Genomic DNA, 25,811 nt, shown 5'->3' on the forward strand with positions numbered 1-25,811 from the left:
TGTGGGAATGGGAAGGAGAATTAAAGTGTTTAGCAACAGGGAGATCAGGTAGGTTTAGGCGGACTGAGGGAAGGTGTTCAGCGAAACGATCGCCCAGTCTATGTTTGGTCTCACTGTTGTATATGAGTCCACATCTTGAACACCGGATACAGTAGATGAGGTTGGAGGAAGTGCAAGTGAACCTCTGTCTAACCTTAAAGAACTATTGGGGTTCCTGGGCAGAGTCAAGGGAGGAGTTATAGCGACGGGTGTTGCATCTGTGGTTGCAGGGGAAGGTTCCCGGGGAGGAGGTGGTTTGGGTGGGAAGGAATGAGTTAACCAGGGAGTTGTGGAGGGAACGGTCAAAGGGGTGGAGATGGGAAGATGTGACTATTGCTGGGATCCCGGTGGATGTGGCAAACTTTTTTGGTGAATTATGTGTTGTATGCGACCGCTGATGGGGTGAAAGGTAAGGACTTGGGGGACTGTTTCTGTTGCGACTCGAGGAAGGGGGAGCAAGGGCGGAGTTGCATGGTACCAAGGAGACACGAGTGAAGGCCTCAATTATGATGGGAGAGGGGAACTCTTGTTTCTTAAAGGATGAGGACATCTCGGATTTCCTAGTCTGGAGCACCTCGTCTTGGGCGCAGATGTGGCGTAGACAGAGGAATTGGGAGTAGGGGATAGTCTTTGCAGGAAGCAGGGTGGGAAGAAGTGTGGTCGTGATAGTTGTGAAGTTAGTGTGTTTGCAATAGTCGTCAGTCGATAGTCTTTTTCCTGTGATGGGGACTGAGATCAAGAGTGGATGGAGGTGACGAAGAATGTCCAAGTAAACTTGAGTGCAGGATGGAAATTGGTGGTGAACTTGATGAGGTCCTTGAGTTCTGCATGGGTGCAGGAGGTAGCACCAATGCAGTCATCAATGTAACGGAGATATGTTTGGGATAGGGCCAGTGTGCGCCTGAAACAGGGATTGTTCAATGTTCTCTACAAAGAGGCAGGCATAGCTGAGTCCCATGCGGGTGCCCATAGCTAAGCCTTGGACTTGGTGGAAGTGGGAGAAGTCGAAGGAGAAGTTGTTAAGTGTGTGGACCAACTCCACTAGACGGAGTAGAGTGTTAGTAGAGGGAAATTGAATGGTTTTGCAGTCGAGGAAGAAACGGAGGGCTTTAAGGCCTTCCTGGTGGGGGATGTAGGTGTAGAGTGACCGAACTTCCATCGTAAAGATGAGGGGTTGAGGGCTCGGAAAACAAAAGTCATTGAAGAGATGAACGGCATATGAGGTATCTTGGACATAGTTTGGGAGAGATTGGACCAGGGGGGGATAGGATGGAGTTCAGGTACATGGAAGTAATTTCAGTAGGGCAGGAGCAAACAGAAGCAATTGGTCTGCCAGGGCAGTTGTGTTTATGGATTTTGGGGAGAAGGTAAAACCGGGCTGTGCTGTTCTATGAAACGATAAGGTTGGAGGCTGTCTTCCTGCTGACTGATTAACGCACAACAAAAAGCTTTTCACTGTACCTCGATACATGTGACAATGAATTAAACCGAACTGAACTGAACACTTAGTCATAGAGTGATACAGTGTGGAAACAGGCCTTTTGGCCCAACTCGCCCAAACCGGCCAACAATGTCCCAGCTACCATAGTCCCACTTGCCTGCGCCTGGTCCATATCCCTCCAAAACTGTCCTATCCATGTACCTGTCTAACTGTTTCTTAAACGATGGGAAAGTCCCAGCCTCAACTACCTCCTCTGGCAGCTTGTTCCATACACCCCCCACCCTTTGTGTGAAAAAGTTAGCCCTCAGATTCCTATTAAATCTTTACCCCTTCACCTTGAACCTATGTCCTCTGGTCCTCGATTCCCCTCCTCTGGGCAAAAGACTCTGTGCATCTATCAGATCTATTCCTCTCATGATTTTGTACACCTCTATAAGAGCTCCCCTCATCCTCCTGTGCTCCATGGAATAAAGGTCCAGCTTACTCAACGTCTCCCTATAGCTCACACTTTCTCGGCCTGGCAACATTATTGTTAATCTTTTCTGAACCCTTTCAAGCATGATACTATCTTTTTTATAACATGGTGCCCAGAACTTAACACAATATTATAAATGCGGTCTCACCAACGTCTTATCCAACTGCAACATGACCTCCCAACTTCTATACTTAATACTCTGACTGATGAAGGCCAAAATGGCAAAATCCTTTTTGACCACCTTATCTACCTGCGACTCGACCTTCAAGGAACCGTGAACCTGTACTTCTAGATCCCTCTGCTCGACAACACTACCCAGAGGCCTACCATTCACTGTGTAGGTCTGGCCCTGTTTGACATCCCAAAATGCAACACCTCACACTTCTCTGTATTAAATTCCATCAACCATTCCTCCGCCCACCTGGCCACTTGATCCAGATCCTGCAGCAATCGTTCACAACCATCTTCACTATCCGGAAAACCACTAACTTTCGTGTCATCAGCAAACTTGCTAATCTTGCCCTGTATGTCAGCAGTATGAAGAAGGCTTCTGACCTGAAACATCACCTGTTCATATTCTACAGAGATACCACCTGATCCGCTGATGTTACTCCAGCTATTTTTATCTTTTTTCCTTTGAACTCACTCATGCACATAAAGGGTCACCCTCATGGTAAGATGTTAATCTCCAGTTATTACCAGCCATCGCCCATCCCGAGACCTGTAACCTCATCCAACAGTTCTAGCAGCAATCCCACACTCATCTTATTTCCCGCGGCAAGGTCCTCTGTGCATGAAGCAAAGAGCCGTAGTGCTAAAATCATTGAGCTTGTGCACGATTGAGGTTTGTAGTGGCTGGCACATGACTGCAATGCAGCAACCCCCTTTGGCACAATCACTGGTGTGCACACCAATTACTGGGCCATTACCATCTTGAAAAGGAAAGAGTTGGAAGACAAATGTTGTATAGCTCAGAAATAATTTCAGAAGTTAATTTTTCATGTAAAAACTTGGGTTTATAAGATTGCCAAAGATAATATAATTTGTAATGTGATCATTGCATCTTGGACCCAAAGCCCTTGCATGGACCCTTTAGAATGTTGAATGTGAAAGCGCATACTGACTGACGTACTGATCATTAATTCACCTAAAATGGACTGTACAGCAGCAAAACCAGTAGCAGCAGATAAAACAACACTTCTATTTGATGGCATTATTGCTGTCCTGGAGTTAGATGACTGGATTAAATGCACCTTCATCTCCACTGTTGCAATGTGGCTCATGAGAATTACCCGTTCACAACTTCTTGAGTGTTTTCAACTGGTCAAATAAAGGGCGGGACGGTGGCAGATCGGTAGAGCTATTGCCTTATACCGCCAGAGATCCAGGTTCGATCCTGACTACGGGTGCTGTCTGTATGGAGTTTCTATATTCTTTCCATGACCTGCGTGGGTTTTCTCAGAGATATTTTGTTTCCTCCCCTACTCCAAAGACGTACAGGTTTGTAGGTTAATTGGCTTGGTATGAATGTAAAATTGTCCCTAGTGTGTGTAGGGTAGTGTTAATGTGCGGGGATCAGTGGTCGGCGCTGATTTGGTGGGCCGAAGGGCCTGTTTCCGTGCTGTATCTCTAAACTAAACTAAGCTAAAGGGAGAGAGACATTTTTAATTGGTAAGTGCCACTTTGAGTTACCATGACAAACTTTGAAATAATGAGTTAGAACTCATTCAACCCATTTGAGTTAATTTAATAAAACTATATTGGAGGCATAAAGGTTTAATATTCCTGAGAACTTGCTAATCTTATTTATTCACTGGCTCTAAAGCTGCAGGCCTGGCAATGGAGGCTTGCATTCATTTCACAATTCACTTATCTTTCATTCTCCCTCTCCCATTCATTGATAGCCAAAGTGATGCTCTTTAGGGATGATCTTAGCCTAGACTGGTGGTACTGAGCACACTAAGATTCTCATTTGATAAATAGTGTGGCTTTACCTGTTTGAATATAGTCAATACATGACTTCAGAATTAAGGGACAGAAGTTTAGGGGTAACATGAGGGGGAACTTCTTTACTCAGAGAGTGGTAGCGGTGTGGAATGAGCTTCCAGTGGAAGTGGTGTCGGCAGGTTCATTGGTATCATTTAAAAATAAATTGGATAGGCATATGGATGAGAAGGGAATGGAGGGTTATGGTATGAGTGCAGGCAGGTGGGACTAAGGGAAAAAAGTTGTTCGGCACGGACTTGTAGGGCCGAGATGGCCTGTTTCCGTGCTGCAATTGTTATATGGTTATATGGTTAATACAGATATTTCAACCTTAAATAGACCCAAAAAGCTGGAGTAAATGGCTTTTTGTAAGTTATGCTGCTCAAGTATGCCATTCTCTTTGTGTAACAAAATTAAAATCTGTTTTTCCACCCTTCATAAGATCTTATGCAACATCGTCGTTGCATTGAGGAGCACGGGCATCGTGTGGCCGCGCAGGGCCGGTCCCACTGAGAAGCACGGAGGGGTATGGAGTTGTGCGCGGTATCACGCGGGGCTCCGAAATTTTGTAGCGAACAAAATCTTCGCGCGCCACCAGCCTGTCGCGTAACTGACGGCGAAAGTGGGACAGGCCCAAGACCCTGGTGCGACTCCAACAGCGGCAGAAGCAGGCAAACGATCGCCGAGCTCGGCCTGGGGCTCACGGCCATTGGGGTCCAGATCCGCCCCCACTTCTACTCCCGGTGCGGGGCCAAGAAAATTGAAGATAGCCACAAAATGCAGGAGTAACTCAGCGGACCGCCAGCATCTCTGGAGAGAAGGAATGGATGATGTTTTGGGTCAAGACCCTTCTTTCAGACTGAAGAAGAGTCTCGACCTGAAACATCACCCGTTGCTTCTCTCCAGAGATGCTGCCTGTCCCGCTGAGTTACTCATGCATTTTGTGTCCATCTTCAAATTACGTCACGTACTCCAGACGGCTGTGCGGGCGCATGAAGTCGTGCACGACCTTCGCGGGACTGTCGCGCCTCAACGTGACCATGTGGTTGCGTAATTAGCGTGCCAAGGACACGTAAGTGGGACAGTGGCTTAACTCAGCAGGTCAGGCAGCATCTCTGGAGAAAAGGAATAGGTGACGTTTTTGGTAGAGACCCTTCTTCAGACTGAGAGCCAGGGGAGAGTGAATCGTGAGATATGAAAAGGTACATAGAACAAATTAATGAAAGATATGCAAAAAGACAGATCAAAGCCAGCAACGATGATCAAGGAAAGGTGGAGCCCACCTATGGTCCATTGTTGACTGTAGGGAAAATGATGAGAACCTGAATATAGTTCAATACTGCTATGTCAACCTCTGTCTACGTTTCGGCAAATACAGTGTAAGTTATGCTGCTCAAGTATGCCATTCTCTTTGTGTAACAAAATTAAAATCTGTTTTTCCACCCTTCATAAGATCTTCAGTCACAGGGTAGTCTGATTCTATTTTAATAATTCAGCATTTGCTGTGTCTTCCTGCTGATTAAATATCAACCTTTAGTGTGTTTTAAAAATCTCTGTAGTCAAATTAACAGATAATTAGGCCATTTGGGAAAACACTCTGCATGCTCCTTCATCAAACTAATGGGGCATATTATAAAGAGAGGCAGAAAGGTTTGTTATAGCAGTTTAAAGACAAACATTATTTCCACTTGAACTAAACTGTTTTAAAATGCTCAAAGGCAACCAGTAACTATTATTATTATTATGCTTAATTTGTGTTTTTTAAAGTTATGCATGGCTTATTTGGCAGATCTGAATAATTGAATGAAGCTTTCTCGCTTCCAGTGGTGAACAAATGGATTATTCTAGTGCATGAAAAGTGAAAAATAAAACTGCAGATGCTGGGAATCTGAAATTAAGGCAAAAAATGTTGGAGGTACTCAGAAAGTCAGCAGGCATCTGTAGAGAGACAAAGTGGTATTGTTTCCACAGCATGGAGTTGCATGCAAACATATTGAGTAGCGATGAGGCCGTAATTCTGAAATCAGTTATCCAATTTGTACTCCAGTTGCATGCATGCCTTTGCCATTTAGAAGGACAGGTAGACAAATACAAATACATTTCCTTGATCATGCTTACCTGGTAGGGGAGAATTGGTGGACACATTGGCAGATCTCCCGGGACGAGGCTGTCCCATTGCTTTTCAGGTTTGCCGATGCCTGCGATGTCCCCAAATGCGGGATTTGTGGTAGTGGGGGACGGCATTCGCGCTCGTAACTTAGTTAAAAATAAAGGGAGGCACGGTTGCGCAGCGGTAGAGTTGCTGCCTTACATTGCTTGCAGCGCCGGAGACCCAGGTTCGATCCCGACTACGGGTGTTTGTATGGACTTGTACGTTCTCCCAGTAACCACGGGGGTTTTCTTCGAGATCGTCGGTTTTTCCTCCCACACTCCAAAGACGTACAGGTTTGTAAGTTACTAAGGTACTGGAAGAGAGAAGGTGGGTGACGGTGAGAAAGGGAAGGAAACATGGAATGCAAAGGTCCCCGGGTGTTGTACCTCTTGAGAACAGGTTCACCCACTTAGAAGCTGTCAGGACAGAAAATGTTAACACACTGAGCGGCGCACTGGCCTGCGAAGCAAAAAGGGCTGTTGAGCCAAAACCAAAGAGGCCGACGTCGGGCAACGGCGTGGTAGTTGGAGACTCCATTGTGAGAGGTACGGACAGGGGTTTCTGCAGCAACAGACGGGATGCGAGGATGGTGTGCTGCCTTCCCAGTGCCAGGATCCAGGATGTCACGGACAGAGTGAAGAAAATCCTCAAGGGAGAAGGTGAACAGCCGGAAGTGGTAGTGCATGTCGGCACAAACGATGTCGGAACAAAGGGGATGAATATTCTGCAGCGTGACTTTAGAGAGCTCGGAAAAATGCTGAAAAGCAGGACCTCCAGGGTGGTTATCTCCGGTTTGCTTCCAGTTCCTCGTGCTGGCGAGAGCAGGAACAGGGAGATACGGGACCTGAATGTGTGGCTGAGGAACTGGTGCAGGGGGCAGGGATTTAGATTCTTAGATCACTGGGATCTGTTTTGGAGTAAGGGGGAACTGTACAAAAGGGACGGATTGCACCTTAACAGGTGGGGGACCAGCATTCTGGCAGGCAGGTTTGCCACTGCTACACGGGTGGTTTTAAACTGAATAAGGGGGGGGGGGTGTCAAATGGGATAGTCAAGGACGGAGTTAAAGGGAAAGAGAGTAAAGGGATAGTTAATGACCCCAGAATTAACGGGAAAGAAAGCTCACAAAGGGATAGGAGAGTATGGCCAAGTGTAATAGGGATCGATGTGAAAGGTGAGATGCGTAAGGAATTAAAAGTATTGTATATGAATGCGCAAAGTATAAGAAGTAAATTAGATGAGCTTGAGGCTCAGTTAGAGGTTGGTCGATATGACATTGTGGGGATTACTGAGACGTGGCTGCAGGAGGATCACGCCTGGGAATTTAGTATTCAGGGTTATACATCCTATAGAAAAGACAGGCAGGTGGGCGGGGGGGTAGCTCTGCTGGTGAGGGATGGAATTCAGTCCCTTGCGAATGAAGACATAGGGACTAACGAGGTAGAGTCACTGTGGATTGAGTTGAGGAATTGTAAAGGGAAGAAGACACTAATTGGCGTTATCTACAGACCCCCAAATAGTAGCCCAGATGTATGGTGTAAGTTGCAGCAGGAATTAAAACTGGCATGTAACAAAGGTATTGCCACTGTGGTGATGGGGTATTTCAATATGCAGGTTGGTTCAGGACCCCAAGAAAGAGAGTTTGTAGAGTGCCTCCGAGATGGATTCTTAGAGCAGCTTGTAATGGAACTGACCAGAGAAAAGGCAATTCTGGATTTAGTGTTGTCTAATGAACCAGATTTGGTAAGAGAACTTGAGGTAAAGGAACCGCTTGGAGATAGTGATCATAATATGATTAGTTTTAATCTGCAATTTGAGAAGGAGAACGTTAAATTGGAAGTGTCATTGATGCAGTTGAACAAAGGGGATTATGAAGGCATGAAAGGGGAGCTGGCCAAGGTAGACTGGAAAGGGATCCTAACAGGAATGACGGTGGAACAGGAATGGCAGGAATTTCTGGGCATAATCAGGAAGACGCAGGATCATTTCATTCCAAAAAGTAAGCAAGATTCTAAGGAGAGTAGTAGGCAACCGTGGCTGACAAGAAAAGTTAGGGATAGAATAAAACTAAAAGAAAAGATGTATAACACAGCAAAGAGTAGCCGGAAGCCAGAGGATTGGGAAACTTTCATAGGACAGCAGAAGGAAACAAAACGGGCAATACGGGCTGAATAGATGAAGTACGAAGGGAAGCTGGCCAGGAATATAAAGAAGGACAGTAAAAGCTTCTTTAGATATGTTAAGGGGAAAAAGAGTAGCAAAGTCAAATGTGGGTCCCTTGAAGGCAGACACGAGTGAAATTATTATGGGTAACAAGGAAATGGCAGAAGAGGTGAACAGGTACTCCGGATCTGTCTTCACGAAGGGAGACACAAACAATCTCCCAGATGTAGAAACATAGAAACATAGAAAGTAGGTGCGAGAGCAGACCACCAGGTCCATCGAGCCCGCACCGCCATTCGCTCATGGCTGAACACTAAACAGACACACTTACCCACAAACAGTAGACACAAGACACAGAACACAAGACACTACCCTCCCCTTTATACCGCTATCACCCTCTCTCCACCCCAAGAACCTCGTGATCTCCTGGGGGAGGCAAAAAACCGGATAAAAACCCAGGTCCAATTCGGGAAAAAAATCCGGGAAATTCCTCTCCGACCCCAATCTAGGCGATCGACACTTGTCCAGGAGATCACTCAGGTCTTACTATACTAACCATACCTAGGTCCATATCCCTGCCCTCTCCCCGTAGCCCTTTATCCCCTTGGCAGCTAAAAAACCATCTATTTTAGTCTTAAATATATTTAAAGTTTCTGCTTCCACTGCTCCCTGGGGCAGTGAATTCCATAAATTAACCACCCTCTGGGTGAAGAAGTTCTTCCTCATCTCAGTTTTAAAAGAGCCCCCCCTTATTCTGCAACTATGTCCCCTAGTTCTAGTTTCCCCGATCATTGGGAACATCCTCGGTGCATCCACCCGATCAAGGCCCCTCACGATCTTATATGTTTCAATGAGATCGCCTCTCATTCTTCTAAACTCCAAAGAGTAGAGTTCCAGCCTACTTAACCTTTCCTCATATGTCAATCCCCTCATTGCAGGAATTAATCTTGTAAACCTTCGCTGCACTGCCTCCAGGGCTAGTACATCCTTTCTTAAGTATGGACCCCAGAACTGTACACAGTATTCCAAATGTGGTCTCACTAATACTGTGTACAGCTGCAGCAAGACCTCCGTGTTTTTATACTCAATCCCCCTAGCAATAAAGGCCAAAACTCCATTGGCCTTCCTGATTGCTTGCTGCACCTGCATACTAACTTTCAGTGATTCATGTACTAATACCCCTAGATCCCTTTGCGTTGCATTACAACGCAGCTCCTCCTCATTTAGAAAATAACTTGCCCTATCATTTCTTTTCCCAAAGTGAATGACTTCACATTTATTAGTATTAAATTTCATCTGCCAAGTTGTTGCCCACTCACCTAGCTTATCTATATCCTTTTGCAGACTCTTCCTATCCTCCTCATCCCCTACTTTTCCTCCCATTTTTGTATCGTCCGCAAATTTTGATATATTACACTTGGTTCCCTCCTCCAAATCATTTATATAAATTGTGAACAACTGGGGTCCCAGCACCGACCCTTGTGGAACCCCGCTAGTTACCGGTTGCCATCCCGAGTATGAACCATTTATCCCCACTCTCTGCTTCCTATTTGTTAGCCAATCCTCTACCCATGCTAATATATTACCCCCAATCCCATAATGTTTTATTTTTAGCAATAGTCTCTTATGTGGCACCTTGTCAAAAGCCTTTTGGAAGTCCAAGTATACCACATCCACCGGTTCCCCTTTATCCACCCGGGTTGTTACTTCCTCAAAGAATTCGAGCAGATTCGTTAAACAGGACTTCCCCTTCACAAAACCATGCTGGTTCTGTCCGATGAAGTCATGTTTATCCAAGTGCCCCGTTAGTGTTTCTTTAATAATTGTCTCTAACATTTTACCCACCACCGATGTTAGACTAACCGGTCTATAGTTACCCGCCTTCTGTTTACTTCCTTTTTTAAATATAGGTGTTACATTGGCCATTTTCCAATCCACTGGGACCGTTCCTGCCTCCAGGGAGTTTTGGAAAATTATCACCAATGCATCCACAATCCCCACTGCTATCTCCCTCAAGACCCTTGGATGTAATCCATCAGGCCCAGGGGATTTATCCTCCTTCAGTCTCATTAATTTCCCTAATACCACCTCCTTGGTGATCTTAATAGTATTTAGCTCCTCCATTCCTACCGCCCCCTGTTTATCCAGCGTTGGAATATTTTTTGTGTCTTCTATGGTGAAGACTGATACAAAATACTCGTTTAATGCCTTTGCCATTTCCATGTTCCCCACCAACAACTCTCCAGTCTCACCCTCCAATGGACCAACGTTCACCTTAGCCACCCTTTTTCTTTTTATATAGCTATAAAAACTCTTACTATTAGTTTTTATGTTGTTCGCTAAATTCCTTTCATAGTCTATTTTCCCCGTCTTAATTAATCTCTTAGTTATTTTTTGCTGACCTTTAAATGCTTCCCAATCCTCTACCCTCCCACTATCTCTGGCTACCTTATATGCCCTTGCCTTCAGCCGAATACTATCCTTTATAGTTTTACTGAGCCATGGCTGACTGTTCTTACCCTTACCCCTTTTTTTCTTCATAGGAATAAATTTTTCTTGAAGGTTATACAGTATACCCTTAAACGTACACCACTGCTCATGTACCGTCTTATTCTTGAGTCTGCTATCCCAGTCAACTTTGATCAGCTCAGTCCTCATACCTTCATAATCCCCCTTATTTAGACTAAGCACCCTAGCCTGAGTTTCATGTACTGGAGGACAGAGGATCTCAGGGGGTAGAGGAACTGAAATAAATTTTCATTAGGTGAGAAATAGTATTGGGTAGGCTAATGGGACTGAAGGATGATAAATCCCCTGGGCCTGATGGTCTGCATCCCAGGGTCCTCAGGGAGCGAGAAGAAATAATCTTTGATGACCTTTCCCATTTCCTGTAGCTCCACGTGTAGATGATCACTTTGGTTTCTGACAAGGCGCTGTTCACTAATAGTTAGTCTTTTTCACTGAATATATTCTTTGGAATACAATCTCTTAATTTCCTAATCCAATCTGTTTGGAATCTCCTCAATCTTATCTGCCTGAGCTTTTCATGCCCCATTTCAAACTCCTGATTTCATTCTTAAGTATGCCACTCATTTGCCTATACACCAGGGAAAGACAATCCACATGCCTTCAACTCTTACTATCACACTTTTAAAAGCTTCTGCTAGGAGGCTGCAAGGTGACTGCAATGTTAACAATGCTATGGTAGGCTTCAATGTGGAGTGTACCTCACAAGCTCACACTTTTGATTGACAATTGCATATACAGTATCACTTGGCGATTTAAGAACATAATTTATCAAAGTATGCAAATCTTTCATCGTAAAACACAACTTGGTAAACTTTATTTAGCTCTTTAGAAAAGTGCCTGTAGCCAATATAGCAAACACCCAATGACTTATTTAAACGTTAAGCCCAAACCTCAAATATGTTTTTTTTTAAAAATTAGGCTAATGAACAAATAAAGCAACAACTACATATGAAGACTGCGAGTTCTATTATAGTTCTAACCGATGGAGAACTCTTGGATAGGGTGTTGGACTACACAATGATACAGGTAATTGTAAAATTTAGAGTCATATTGTTGTACAAAAGTTTGGCCCATTATGTTTGTGCCGATCATCATGCCTGCTTATATTAAACCCACTCGCTTCCATTAATATTAGAGGGCATTAGAGGCCATATCCTTCCACAACTTGTTCATTCCAGATGCTTTGTGAAGATGCTTTTTAAAGGTTTTTACTGCCTGCTTCTACCAACTTCTTTAGTTTTTATTTTTTTAGTTTTAGATTTGGAAATAGTCCCTTCGGCCCATCGAGACCGCGCCAACCAGCAATCCCTGTACATTAACACTATTCTACATCCACGAAGGACAATTTACACACATACCAAGCCAATTAACCTGCACGCCTTTGTGTGGGTGGAAACCAAAGTTCTCGGAGAAAACCCAAGTAGTCACGGGGAGAATGTACAAACTCCATACAGACAGCACCCATAGTCGGGATCGAACCCGGGTCTCCGGCACTGCAAGCGCTGTAAGGCAGCAACTCTACTGCTGCGCCACCGTGCCACCCTTCTCTAGCAGCTTATTTTAGAAACCAACTACTCTTTAAATGAAAACCCCCTCCCTCAGATTTCATTTAACCTCATCTTTCTCATCTTAAGCCTATGTCCTCTAATATTAGACAGCCTACCATGGGAAACAAATATTGGCCATCTACCCAATCTATGCTTCATAATTTTATATACTTTAATCATGTCACTTCTTGTTTCCTTCACTCCAGGGAAAATTATTTAACATATACAATGCCTCTTAATAACACAAATTCTCCAATCCAGGCAACGTCCATCTTTTCTGCACCCCCTATAGCTTAATCAGGTCTTTGCTATAATGTAGGAACCATTACTGCACACAATATTCTAAGTGTGTAAGAAGGAACTGCAGATGCTGGAAAATCGAAGGGACACAAAAAAGCTGGAGAAACTCAGCGGGTGCAGCAGCATCTATGGAGCGAAGGAAATGGGCAACGTTTCTGGCCGAAACCCTTCTTCAGTCTGAAGAAGGGTTTCGGCCCGAAACGTTGCCTATTTCCTTCACTCCATAAATGCTGCTGCACCCGCTGAGTTTCTCCAGCTTTTTTGTGTATATTCTAAGTGTGGCCTAACTGACATTTTGTGCAGATTTAACATTACGTCTCATCTCTTTTCCCAATGCCTCAGCCAATGTAGGAAAGCATGCCACACTCTTTGCTTACCACCCTGCCTGTTTCCAGGGAACTATATACTTGTACAAAAAGGTTTCTCTGTCCAACAATATTCTTCTGAGCCCTGTTAATAACTGTGTATTTCCTTCCCTGATTCCCTTCGACGACATTTGTCATTATGTACTGTACTACCAATTTTGATGTCAGCTGCAAATTTTTAGACTGCCGTTGAATCATGTTGGTGTTCTTTTCCTTGACACTAATTTAATTTAACTTTCTTTATAGGCTGAAGAAGCAAGGAAACTGGGAGCGATCATTTATTGTGTTGGGGTCAAAGATTTTGATGAAGCTCAGGTGAGATTGTAGAATATTGCTTGTTACCAAGTATTCAGATGCATTCAATGAGTGATTCAGTTTAAGTCTGGAGACAGAGATCCAATCGAAGTTAAAACAAAGGGGCAATGACGTAATTCACTCAGAATACTTAAACATAAGGCAATACAAAATGGGAAGAGGAGGAGATGTTTTGGCCTCTCAGATCTGGTTTACTATCTATTAAAATACTGGGTGGAACCAACTTTCCTGCCTTATCCCGATAACCCATGATTATGGAATGGAATACTTTATTGTCACAAGGCACAGTGAAATTCTTTGCTTGCATACCCACGGTATGTAAATAGCTGCCACATATGGCAGTTACAACATTACACTGGCTCCTCCTTTGATTCTATTACAGATTGAAAATCTAACAGCTTTAAATATATTCAAAGCTGCATAGCTTTCTAGGGCAAATGTAAAAGATTTATAGCAATGCAGATAATACATTTTTACTCATCTGGTCTTAAGTGGGCACTTCCATAATGACTTCTGACCCTGCACTCTTCCAGTATTTATCCTGTCAAGATTTCAAAAATTCCTTTTGTTTCACTGTGATTGCCTCCCATTTTTCCAAACTCCAGAGTACAGATGCAACCTATTGTTTACTCAACTGACAGTTGATTATTTGAATACTCCTGTCTCCCAGAGCCTCAGCACCAAACAGATCTTAGGCACCTCAGCTGTTTTAGTTTCAGAACTAGAATAAAGATTTTCTCTGATTCTTCAAGAATTAACCATTATTAACCATTATTGGCAAGGAGAGCATTTACTGCTAATCTTGATCATATTATAATGATGGGAATCGATTTCTATTTAGAATTATTCTTTGATGAAGGAATCCAAAATATTTTTGCTGTGTGGGTGGGTTGAGAAGTGAGTGGAAGATACAATTCTTTGACCCACCAACGATGAAGGAATGTTTCTATTTGTCTTGGGTTTTATGTATTGACCTAACATATATAGATCCCGTGAGGTGCGATAACTAGGTTGAAGGCTTCCACAATGTATTTCCCATTGTGCTTCACACAAATTCAATAAACCTTTGAATAAGAAAGGACTGTGGGAATGTGGGAAACAAAACAGACTTGTTTCTTGTTAATTTGCTTCACAAAATTGCAAACTCGGTATCAACTTGCACCCCACATAACTATACTCTTCTGTGATTCTGTGATTTTTTTTTTTTTTGATATATATTTATGATTCACTTGCCGCTTCTATCTCAGTGCCTCAGCATCACTCCATGTCTCCTGTCAAATCTTGGGTTACAGAAAACTCAAACTTAATATTTTTCTATTTATTATTCTTACATTTGTTATAGCTAAAAATAAATTACCTCGGGTGCAATTCCTTCTGCTTATCCCACTCGGGTCGATTTTATTCCCTCTTTTTTAAATGCATGTACATTCCCTGCTGCTTATGGCTATCTGCTTTCCAATGCTCTTTGTGAGTTATTTAACTACAAAATGTAACTTAAATAAAAATATATTTGGCAGTAGAGTTTAAAATATGAAATCCTATTTAATAGTTCCTCTTAAAGATTTTATCAAGAACTCATTCTGATTTAGATGATGACCACAATCTTTCAATATTTTTTGGTAATGTAGTGAAAAATCTAAGTCAACTGGGAATTGGAGGAATTCCCCTGCTGACATAACCCTAACTAGTTATTAGTTTGTGGTTCAATTAACTTGTAATTAATTATTTTTGCATTTGGTTGTCAGAACTTTCAATAGTTAATATGCTGTAAACAGAATATATATAACGAGGAGCCCTGGGACACCTCTACCTTGCTTGCAGTGACAGCTATAACTCACTCATAACATTGCCAGGCTCAAGCTATTAGGTTACATCTCTTGTGAGATTAAAAGAGGAATTTTACAAATCCCCACTTTGTGCACTTCATGGCTTGAAGATCCAATCATTGCAAAAGATTGAAAGAACAGAAAGCCTCATTAACTGTTGAAGAGTGAAGTGGTTTACTCTTCCACGGATGCTCAGAGAAATCAACAAATTTGACAATGACTGTGGCATCTAGAAAATTTTCAGAGCGCATCAAAAATTCTGGAAATAACAAAATATTAAATTGGAAACTAATTACGCCAAATGGAATAGTCAAAGATTACTCAAAATAGGCGCATAATCAAATTGTAAGCAATAGAGTTGGCTGTATGCTCATTTTGGCTTCCATATGCATTCTAATAGTGAACTAAAGTGTAGGTCTGGTTCACAAAATAAAGCACGCGCCAAATTTAGAATACATTTTGTTGAAACTAGGTTAATGTTGTAGCAATTGTGTGGCCTGAATCTGTGCCCAATTTGTGTGAGAAAATTTGTTTGAAGATTTCCACAATGCATTTCCCACTGTGCTTTATTCTCTTCAAAAGAACATAATCATACAATTTCTCAGTGGAAATATCCGAGACACCAATTATGATGAGATTAATCATAAGATTACTAATTGGATTTTTCTTGTAAAGATTCAATTTACCAAACGGAAGTACTGTCAAATTGAAATGTTGTTAATAATAAAGTTGTGACTTGTGCAAGGTAGGTGAATGATGAATTCCATTGTAAAATCGGTTACACACTTGAAGGCTGCAAAATCCGCATTCTATAACAGGACTCTGACTTTTACAATAGCTTTCCATTTCTATTCAATCCAAACTAACAAAACGTACTAAATATTGTATGAAAAAAGTTGTTATATATCTGTAGATATGAAGTCTTTGAAACCTTTAATATTTATGACTTCTCTTAACACAATTACAAGCCCTGAAGTGTGTCCAAGTGGGCATTAGAGTCTGAGTAAGTAATGAGGTGGAAAGTTTAGCATGAAGTGTTTTGGCAAAATTGTTTGAAAGTGGTGAACCAGGTTGGAAGACAGCACTGTTGTCAATTGTTGACCACAGTGTAGATATGGTTCATTGAACGAAGAGATAAAGTACAGATGTAGGGTGACATGGCAGAAAGATTTGCCACTGACACAAAAACAAAAGTCTGAGGTGGGAGAAAAATGTGGAAATAAGAAATGGGTTGTTTTTGAGACACAAGAGACTGCACTTGTTTGAGCTTTCTACAAAAGCAAAGTGTTGGAGGAACTCAGCAGATTAGGCAACACCTGTGTAGGGTATGGACGGACAACATTTCGGTGGGGACCTTTCTGCCGGCTGATGAAGTTGGGGGAGAAAGCTGGAGGAGTGAGGGTCGGTGGGGCAGAGCCTGGCAAGTGATAGGTGGGTACAGGTGTGGGATCATGATATTTGTCCTGAATTTCTTGAACTTCCAGAGGTTGACTGCAGATTACACCTCCTGCATTAGACTATTTAAGGTGAGGTGCAGGAGGCTATTTTACTTAATTCTCTACCAGCGCCAGCCACAATCTATGTCTGTGCTATTTTCAACTTGTTCCTAGTATTATTCATTGTGAAGAATTCATCAGATTTGAGAAGATGGCGAGTTGCAGAAGTCTTGTTTTCTTGCCCATATTTGACCTGATGCTATATGATTTCATGGAGTCGGGAGTCAATTCTGTGGAGGTCATTGATTAAACAGCAATCCTAGAGCAAGGGATTAGGAAGGAGAAACTTAGTTTTTTAATTATTTAGCATCATTTTAATTTTTGTGCAATGTATTCATATACTTTATAATTTTTTTGAATTAATTATTTCCATTCTAATAGCTTTTAGATACAGAGATATTTCAGTGGGCATATAATTTTGTTGAATGTTAATGTTTTTAGGGATATTTTGAGTCCTCCTTAAGCATGGTCCTGGTTGTTGAGGCAGTACCATTGAACACCAGGATGCCTTGGCATGGGCAAGGTGGGCCTGATGGCCTGTTTCCATGCTATATGACTCCATGACTAAAATGACGCCTGCTCTTCACATCTCAAAACATTTGGTTCATAAATCCCACAAAAGTACTTTGACATCCCCTTAAGAGGCATCGCAGCTGAATCGAAGGTCACTGGGGTACTGATTTTGGATGATCAGCCATGATTATATTGAATATTGCTGGCTCGAAGGGCCAAGTGGCCTAATCCTGCACCAATTTTTTTTTCCATGTCACAAACATTCAATCGCTATTAAATATTAAACTTATTCTTAAATACGATTAAACATTATATAAATCGATTGAAACATATTTAAAACAACTCAATCAATTGAAATATATATAAATCACCTGAAACTTGCCTCTCCTTCTCATAGCAGTTCTCCCCATCCAAATGAATGTTGTCACTGATACTACAACAAAGCATAATTCAGATAATTTTACTACTAGACTCTATTAGGGACCAATTCCTTGGAAAATCTGGGCCTGATAAGTTCACTATATGCATGTAACAAGGACCATAGGTGTTATGTACTCAGGAATACCTGAAAGATATTAATGTTTGACAGCACAAGTTTGACTAGTGTAGTTTAGTTTTGTTTATAGATACAGCGCAGAAAAAACAGGCCATTCGGCCCGCCGACCAGCGATTCCCGCACATTAACCTCTCCTACACACACTAGGGACAATTTACACTTACACAAAGCCAATTGATCTACATACCTGCATGTCTTTGGCGTGTGGGAGGAAACTGAAGGGAGAACACACAAACTCCGTACAGACAGCCGTAGTCGGGATCGAACCCGGGACTCCGGCTGCAAGCACTGTAAGTAGCAACTCTACTGCTGCACCTCTGTGCCTCCCCTTTTTTTTAGAGATATCGTGCAGAAACAGGCCCTTCGGCCCACTGAGTCTGCACTGACCAGCGATCCCTGCACATTAACAATATCCGACACACACTGGGGACAATTTACATTTATACCAAGCCAATTAACCTACAAACTTGTACATCTATGGAGTGTGGGAGAAAACCAAAGATCTCAGACAAAACGCACGTGATCACGGGGAGAACGAACAAATTCTGTACAGACAGCACCCATAGTCATGTTCGAACTCGGGTTTCATATTACAAAACTAAACTACACTAGTCGAACCCGGGTTTCATATTACAGATCTCATATCATTAAAATATTAAAGTAACAATATTAAGGATTTTGTTTAAATAATTTTTGAAATTATTTTTTATTTTAAAAGCTGGACGGTGTTGCAGACTCACCGAATCATGTCTTCCCGGTTAATGAAGGATTTCATGCCTTAAAGGGTATTATTGATTTGGTGAGTATTATTTGGCTTATTTTAGCTTATTTTAACAGCTGAAGTCTATTTAAAACAAACTACATCATATCTGCTGTTGATTATATCAATTATCAATATGACCATTATTTTTGAGGAATAAAATATTAATATTTTGTAACATTTCTGCAGGTTGATTTTATGGCAGTAAAACTAAATTATATTGAATTGAAACTTCCAAAGTATATTGTGGAAATACTATACCCTTGAGGTTCAATGCTACATCTAAAGACATGTTAATGGGGCAGAAATAATGGATAATTAATGTCCACTTCATGGGCTTGCTGTGCAAGATTCAAAAGTGCATGTGGTTCAAGGAGTACCATTTAATTGTTGCACAAAATACATAGGTTAAGTCCTGCTTGTGGTGGAGAAAATATGCTAGATTGCAGGAAAAACTTGGATTGGGGCTGATACAGAAAATAGGAGCTCTGGCCAGGGATAACTAATAGATCAGTAAAGACTAGATAGTAACTGAGTTGGTAAATCTTTAGGATGCCAGTGTGCAGGCATTGCATAGCAGAACCGTGTGAACGTACAATCATGTGAGAGTCGGGTCGAAGGCTGATGAGTGTTTGGATGAAAGTTAACTGGCAGATCAGAAGATGCAGGATTGGAAGGGAGGCTGATGGGCAGACAATTTGGGTGAGGAATGCGCAGCAGACTGTTGGAAAGGATATGGGGGTTTGACAGGTGAAAGTAGGTACCAACTACTGGGAATGTGGGATGGGAGGCATGTTGTTGAGAGGGTGTGGGTAGCAACCTGGTGGTAGAGGATGAGCAAGGTTTTTTGAACAGATTAGTGGGCAGGTGATCAGACAGTAGACCGAATGTTGGGCAGAAGTTGGCTGTAAATAATGTTGGATGGTAGTCCGTTGGAGACGAAGCTGTTGTTGCGGGAGCTCCGGAAAAACAGGTCACCAACCTGTGACCTGCGAACTCCCGACGATGTCGTCCACTGGCCCGCGCCGAGCCTCCGGTCGGGTCTGCCGCCGGAACGCTGCCACAGCTCCGGGGTCGGGTCACGGCTGCCGCAGCCGCCGGAACGCCGCCACAGCTCCAAGGTCGGGGCGCCGCTGCCGCCGGAACGCTGCCACAGCCCCGAGGCCGCCAGCTCCGTCATTAGGCCTCGGCGCAGACGGAGACGGGGGATACAACAAGAAAAGTATTTTCCCCCCGAAGGAAGAGACCAAAAACATGTTTCTCCCCCCCGCCCCCCCCACACACATACACAACCTAATAAACCAAAATTAACTAAAGCACGACAAAAGAACAACAACAAAAAAAAGAAAAAACAGACGGGCTGCAGGCGAGCCGCCACTGCTAAGGCAGCGCCGCCACTTCCGGACTGTTAGCCCCAGCTTCACCTCTGTGTTCAGGATGTGGTTGATGAGATACAGAGAATGATAAACTATCAATGAAGGCTGGTTCTTAGTTTCATCCTTTTTCACCATATCTAGTGTCTGATGCCACTCTCTACAGAGAGGAGGACTGTCCATGTGAAGTTCACAGGAGCAGCAGAGATTTTGTTGGGCATCAGACATTACTACTCTTCCACAACGCTTGCAATGTTGCAGCATGGCTGCCGCTTTATCTGCCCTTAATTCTAGTCAATAGTGACCTCGACACATGTAAACCTCAGATCTACTCATGTTGAGACCATTGCTTTCATTGAAGCTTTCAAACTATAAGTTTTAATTTGTTATCTAGTTACCAATACTTGTCCAGCCTATTTTCCCTGTGGTGGAATGCAAACAGTTCCACAGCTTTGTACGTGACTATAATAATGTAGGCCTCTTCCTGTCTGCTATGAGTCTGCACCAAACCCTGCGGCACACCACTAGTCAGCCTCCAGTCTAAGAAGCATCCTTCCACCATCAACCTCTGCTTCCTTCCATGGAGCCACTTTGCTATCCATTCAGCTCTCTCTCCTTGGATCCACTGCCAACTAGCATTCCAGATCAGCCTACCATGTGGAAGCTTGTTGAACACCTTACTGAAATCCATGTACACAACATCTGCAGCTTTGCCCTCATCAACCTTTTTGGTCACATCTTCAAAAAAATCAATCAGATTTGTGAGACATGACCTCCCACATACAAAACCATGCTGACTCTCCCTAATCAGCTCTTGCCCATCCAAATGCCTGTATATGCTACCCCTCAGAATACTCTCCAATAACTTACCAACTACAGATGTTCAGCTCACCGGCCTATAGTTCCCAGCATTTTCCCTGCAGCCCTTCCTGAAAAGAGGTACAACATTTGCCACGCTCCAGCCTTCCGGCACCTCTCCTGTATTTAAGGACGACATAAATTTCAACCTGGGCTCCTGCAATTTCCTCGGATATATCAGATCAGGCCCTGGAGATATGTCTATCTTCATGCATGACATTACCTTCAGTACTTCTTCAACAGTAACCTTGACTGCTCTCAAGATACTTCCAGTGACTGCTCCAATTTCCTCCATCCTACTGTATTTCGCCACAGTAAATACAGAGGAGAAATACACATTTAGGATCTTGCCCATCTCCTGTGGCTCCTCACAGAGGTGACCACTTTGACTCCTGAGAGGTCCCACTCTCTCTCGTTACCCTTTTCCCCCTTATGTATTTATTTAAAAAATTGGGGTTGTCCTTAATGTTACCCACCAGAGCTATCTCCTGGCCCCTTTTTGCCCTTCTGATCTCATTTTTCAGTTAACTCCATAGTTCCGAAACTCCTCCATTGACCGCAGCTGCCTATACATGTCCCATGCATCCTTCTTGTTTTTGTCTCAATTTCCCTTGTCAGCCAAGCTTCCTTACGTTTGTCTGCTTTGCACTTCACTCTTACGGACGTACACTGAGCTTTCTTCAATAGACTTTTAAAAGCATCCCACTTGGCCGGTGTTTCTTTCCCCTCTAATAACCTGCTCCAGTCAACTTGAGCAAGACTTTCTCTCATACCCTCAAAGTTGGCCTTACCCCAGTTGAGCATTTTAACACGTGGACCCTCTCCTATCCATAACTATCTCAAACCTAATTGAACTGTGGTCACTGGTCCAAAAAGGCTTCTCCACACACACTTCATTAACTTACCCTTCCCAATTTCCCAATACTAGATCCAGCGTTGCCCTCTCAAGTGTGGGGACCTCCATATACTGCTTGAGAAAACTCTCCTGAACACTTTTGAGGAATTGCACCCCATCTGAACCCTTCACGCTATTATTTTCCCAGTCTATATTGGGAGAGTTAAAATCCCCTACAACAGCAACAACCTATTTGCCCTGCAGCTGTCTGCAATCTCCCGGCACATTTGTTCTTTGAATTCCCATTGATTATCTGCGGGTCTGTAGTAAACCCCCAACATGGTGACCATCCCATTCTTGTTCCTCAGCTCCACCCATATAGTCTCACTCGACGAACAGTCCGTAATGTCACCTCTGAACACTGCCGTAACATCCTTCTTAACCAACAATGCAACCCCCACCCCCTCCTCTTCTTCCCTCACCCCTGTCTCTCCTGAAGCTCCTGTACCTCAGAACATTGAGCTGCCAGTCCTGGCCCTCCCTTAACCAGGCTTCAGTCATGGCTACAATGTTCCAGTCGCTCGTATCTATCCATGCCCTAAGCTCATCTGCCTTCCCCACCAGGCCCCTTGCATTAAAATACATGCAGTTGAAACCAACCATCCTTCATCGCCTTGCACCTGCCTATTCTGTCTAATAACCTTTCCCACATCACGCTTCATACCAACTTCTAGCCTATCATGTGCCTCTGTCTGGCACGAGATCCCACCCCTTGCCAATCTAGGTTGAACCCTCCTGTGCAGCATTAGCAAACCTTCCCGCTAGGGAACTAAATTAATTTGTTTTTTTGTTGTCTATCGAGGTCTATCCATTGTCCATCATTTTATGTTCTCTATCTGTTGACCTTCCATCACTTCACAGCAAGAAAATAGGAGAGCCTCAGTGTGCTGAAATTTCTGCTTGTTCAAATTGGGGATACAACATTGCAATTCTGGTGTTTCCTGTAACATTGTTTGTTCTGACATTTTGGATTAACACATTTCTCCAATGGATATTCAGCGAATTGAACTTTCATAAATGTTATTAGCAGAGGCTCTTTTAAAGGCTCCTTAAGGTGTACGATGCAAAAAAAAACTTTAAATACAAACTATCTGAACAAAGAAAACTTAATCGTCATGCACTACAGAATCTAATTGTAGAAAGTGAATGAGAGGGTTATTAAAGGGACACATAAGAAACTGTAGGTGCTGGCATTTTGAACAAAACAGCATTGGAGGAACTCAGTGGGTCGGGACCCTTCTTCAGACTCAGCCTGTACTTTCCCTTCAGAGATGTTGCCTGACCTGTTCATCCAGCTGGTTCCACCAGCAATTTGAGTTTTTCTCAAACGGGTTGTTAACTTAGGCACTTAAGAAGGAGGTGTTCTTGTGATAGCAGTGATATCTTTGATATCTTGTGATAGATAATACATGTTATTGCCATCAGCTAGACATGCGCTTGAAAATGGCAGACCTGAAGAAATTAACTAAATAATGGGGCTTTTTCACGGGGCGACTTGACGCAAGATGTGACCAGAGTGAAGTGGTCGTGGTCTAGCACGATATCACACGATATAACGGGGGGGTAGACAAAGAGTTCCCACGGTACTCGGCATTTCTGTTATTTGTGCGAGTGACTTGTCCGTCTCCCGAGCTTTCCCGTTAAATCTTGAATCAGCATTGTAAACTGTCAAGTGTAATTAAATCATCACGTGGCACAAATGATGTCACTTTTTTCCCAGCTGTTCTCAATCGCACCCCTGGCCACACAAAAATTTATACTTTAAGAAGGAATACACGGAACATTTAAACTCAGAACGCTTCTAACTAACAGAGTGAGCCATGTGAGCACTTTGATCATTCTCCCTGTATTTGCATTTGACAAAATAGTCGGAAAAAAATGTTTAAAAGTGTTCATACCTTTTGCTATGCCTAATTGGCCCTTACCTCTGCGAAAATAGTCTGATATTCGTAGGTGAAATGTCACCAACAACAATTGATTCTATTATTAATTGACTAATAATTGACTCTATTAGCGGAAAGATGCAATTCTGATCTAATATTATAAGTGCCTCTGTCTTTGGAAGCAACACCAGCAATTTATAAAATCTGACTACATGCGGCACAGTGGTAGAGTTGCTGCCTCACAGCCCCAGAGACCGGGGTTCGATCCTGACCATGGGTGCACCGGTTTCCTCTCACACTCCAGAGATTACAGGAGTAATCTGAAGTTAGGTAATGTCTAAAGGAACTGCAGATGCTGGTTAAAAATACGCACAAAAGGACACAAAATGTTGGTGTAACTCAGCAGGTAAGTCAGATCTGGGAAGAAAAACATAAAAAGCTGGAGTAAGTCAGCGGGTCAGGCAGCATCTCTGGAGAAAAAGAATAGGTGGCGATTCGAATCGGAACCCTTCTTCAGACATCCTAATCGGAATTGAGTCTGAAGATGTGTCTCGTCCCGAAACATCACCTATTTTTCTCCAGAGATGCTGCTTGACTCACTGAGTTACTCCAGCTTTTTGTGTCTGTCTTCGTTTTAAACCAGCATGTGCAGTTCACTCCTTTACACGGGTCTCTGGAGAACATTGATTGGTAGCGTTCCGGACCCTGCTTCGGAAAGGCATCGATCGCTGGTCGGCGAGGACTCCGAGCTGTATCTCTCAAAGAAGTACATGTGAAAAATTTCTCACGGACCATAAAAATGCGGGACCTTTCAGTAAAGTCCCTTTTAAAGATTATAGTTATTTTCTTGAATCTCATTAACATAACTCATGAATAAGTTGATGTCCATATGCGGATGCAAATCTTTATTTATTAAATTCAATCCCACAGAAGACAATTTTTACTCACCTTCTGTCCCCTCTGTCCAGCTTCCGGTTTCACCGTTTGCAGGAGTTCCCACGGTACACGCAAGAGTCAGTACGGATATCGCACTGGCCACTAAGTGCATATAATGTTGCAATGTTCAACCACAAGTGTACAAGTCACTCTTGAAGAAATTCAAGCTTTTTTGAATTTTCTCCCGAGTCACCAAGTTACACGAGTACCTGCCATTAGCGCCACGGTGGTCCACGAATGCCGCACGGTTATCGCAAGAGGTTCCCACGATGTTCAACTCTTGCGTCAAGTCGCCCCGTGAGAAAGGGGTTTAAGGCTCTCTAATTCCATGCAGCCAGACTGAACAAATATGCTGTATGGCCCTATGGCTATTAAGTAAGTAAGTAAGTAAGTAAGTTTATTGACCAAGTATTCACATACAAGGAATTTGCCTTGGTGCTCAGCCCACAAGCAACAACATGACATACACTGACAGTTACGAATGACTCAGAAAACACTAAACATTAATAATAATAAAACATTAATGATAAAACACCATTGATCAAGCATGTGAACCAACAAAATACCAGATCAAAGGGAGGCTACATATTTTTGGCTGTTGAGTAGAGCAATTACTCGTCGATAAAAACTGTTTTTATGTCTGGCTGTGGCAGCTTTGACAGTCCGGAGTCGCCTTCCAGAGGGAAGTGATTCAAAGAGTTTGTGGCCAGGGTGAGAGGGGTCAGAGATGATCTTGCCCGCTCGCTTCCTGGCCCTTGCAGTGTACAGTGCATCAATGGAGGGAAGTTTGCAGCCAATAATCTTCTCTTCTGATCGGACGATTCGCTGCAGCCTCCAGGTGTCGTGCTTGGTGGCTGAGCCAAACCAGACCATGATGGAGAAGGTGAGAACAGACTCTAGGATGGCCGTGTAGAATTGGACCATCATTGCCTGTGGCAGATTGTGCTTCCTCAGCTGCCGCAGGAAATACATCCTCTGTTGTGTCTTTTTGACTGTGGCGTTGATCGTAGCCCCCCACTTAAGGTCTATTTAATGGCTATTTCTCTATTGCCCAATTAATGACACTGATGCAGACATCAACTTTTGATGTGTTACGTAGACATCAACGTTTCACATATTTACCTTCTAATTTCTAACTGAAATTTTTGCCACATATTAAATGTTACATGTTAAATGGACTTCGTGCTGGCACAACTTGAGTCAATGCTTAACTCTTATGGGAATACTGCAAATGGATATATATCTGTCATCTCGAGTGTTAACTGTTACCGTTCTTTGCTTCAATTTCCTGCTTTCCATTAAATCATATGAGAGGCAAACTCTACAAACAATCCTCATAGCTTGCAGGCAATATGATGGTGCACCGACTGAATATTGATGCCGGTAAGTAAATTCACCAGTGC

General features: G+C 43.0%; 1 protein-coding gene across 1 annotated transcript in view; it reads left to right on the forward strand.

The window, feature by feature from the left end:
* The window catches only part of antxr2a (ANTXR cell adhesion molecule 2a), a 205,167-nt gene that overhangs the window by 24,433 nt on the left and 154,923 nt on the right, over positions 1–25,811 (forward strand). Inside the window, exons 5-7 of the mRNA XM_055640235.1 lie at positions 11,704–11,811; positions 13,244–13,312; positions 18,422–18,502. Of these exons, the coding sequence (XP_055496210.1) occupies positions 11,704–11,811; positions 13,244–13,312; positions 18,422–18,502 (258 nt within the window). The remainder of the gene's footprint in view (positions 1–11,703; positions 11,812–13,243; positions 13,313–18,421; positions 18,503–25,811) is intronic.

This window comes from Leucoraja erinacea, chromosome 1 (genome assembly GCF_028641065.1).
Source record: "Leucoraja erinacea ecotype New England chromosome 1, Leri_hhj_1, whole genome shotgun sequence".
In the NCBI taxonomy this organism is placed as follows: Eukaryota; Metazoa; Chordata; class Chondrichthyes; order Rajiformes; family Rajidae; genus Leucoraja; species Leucoraja erinaceus.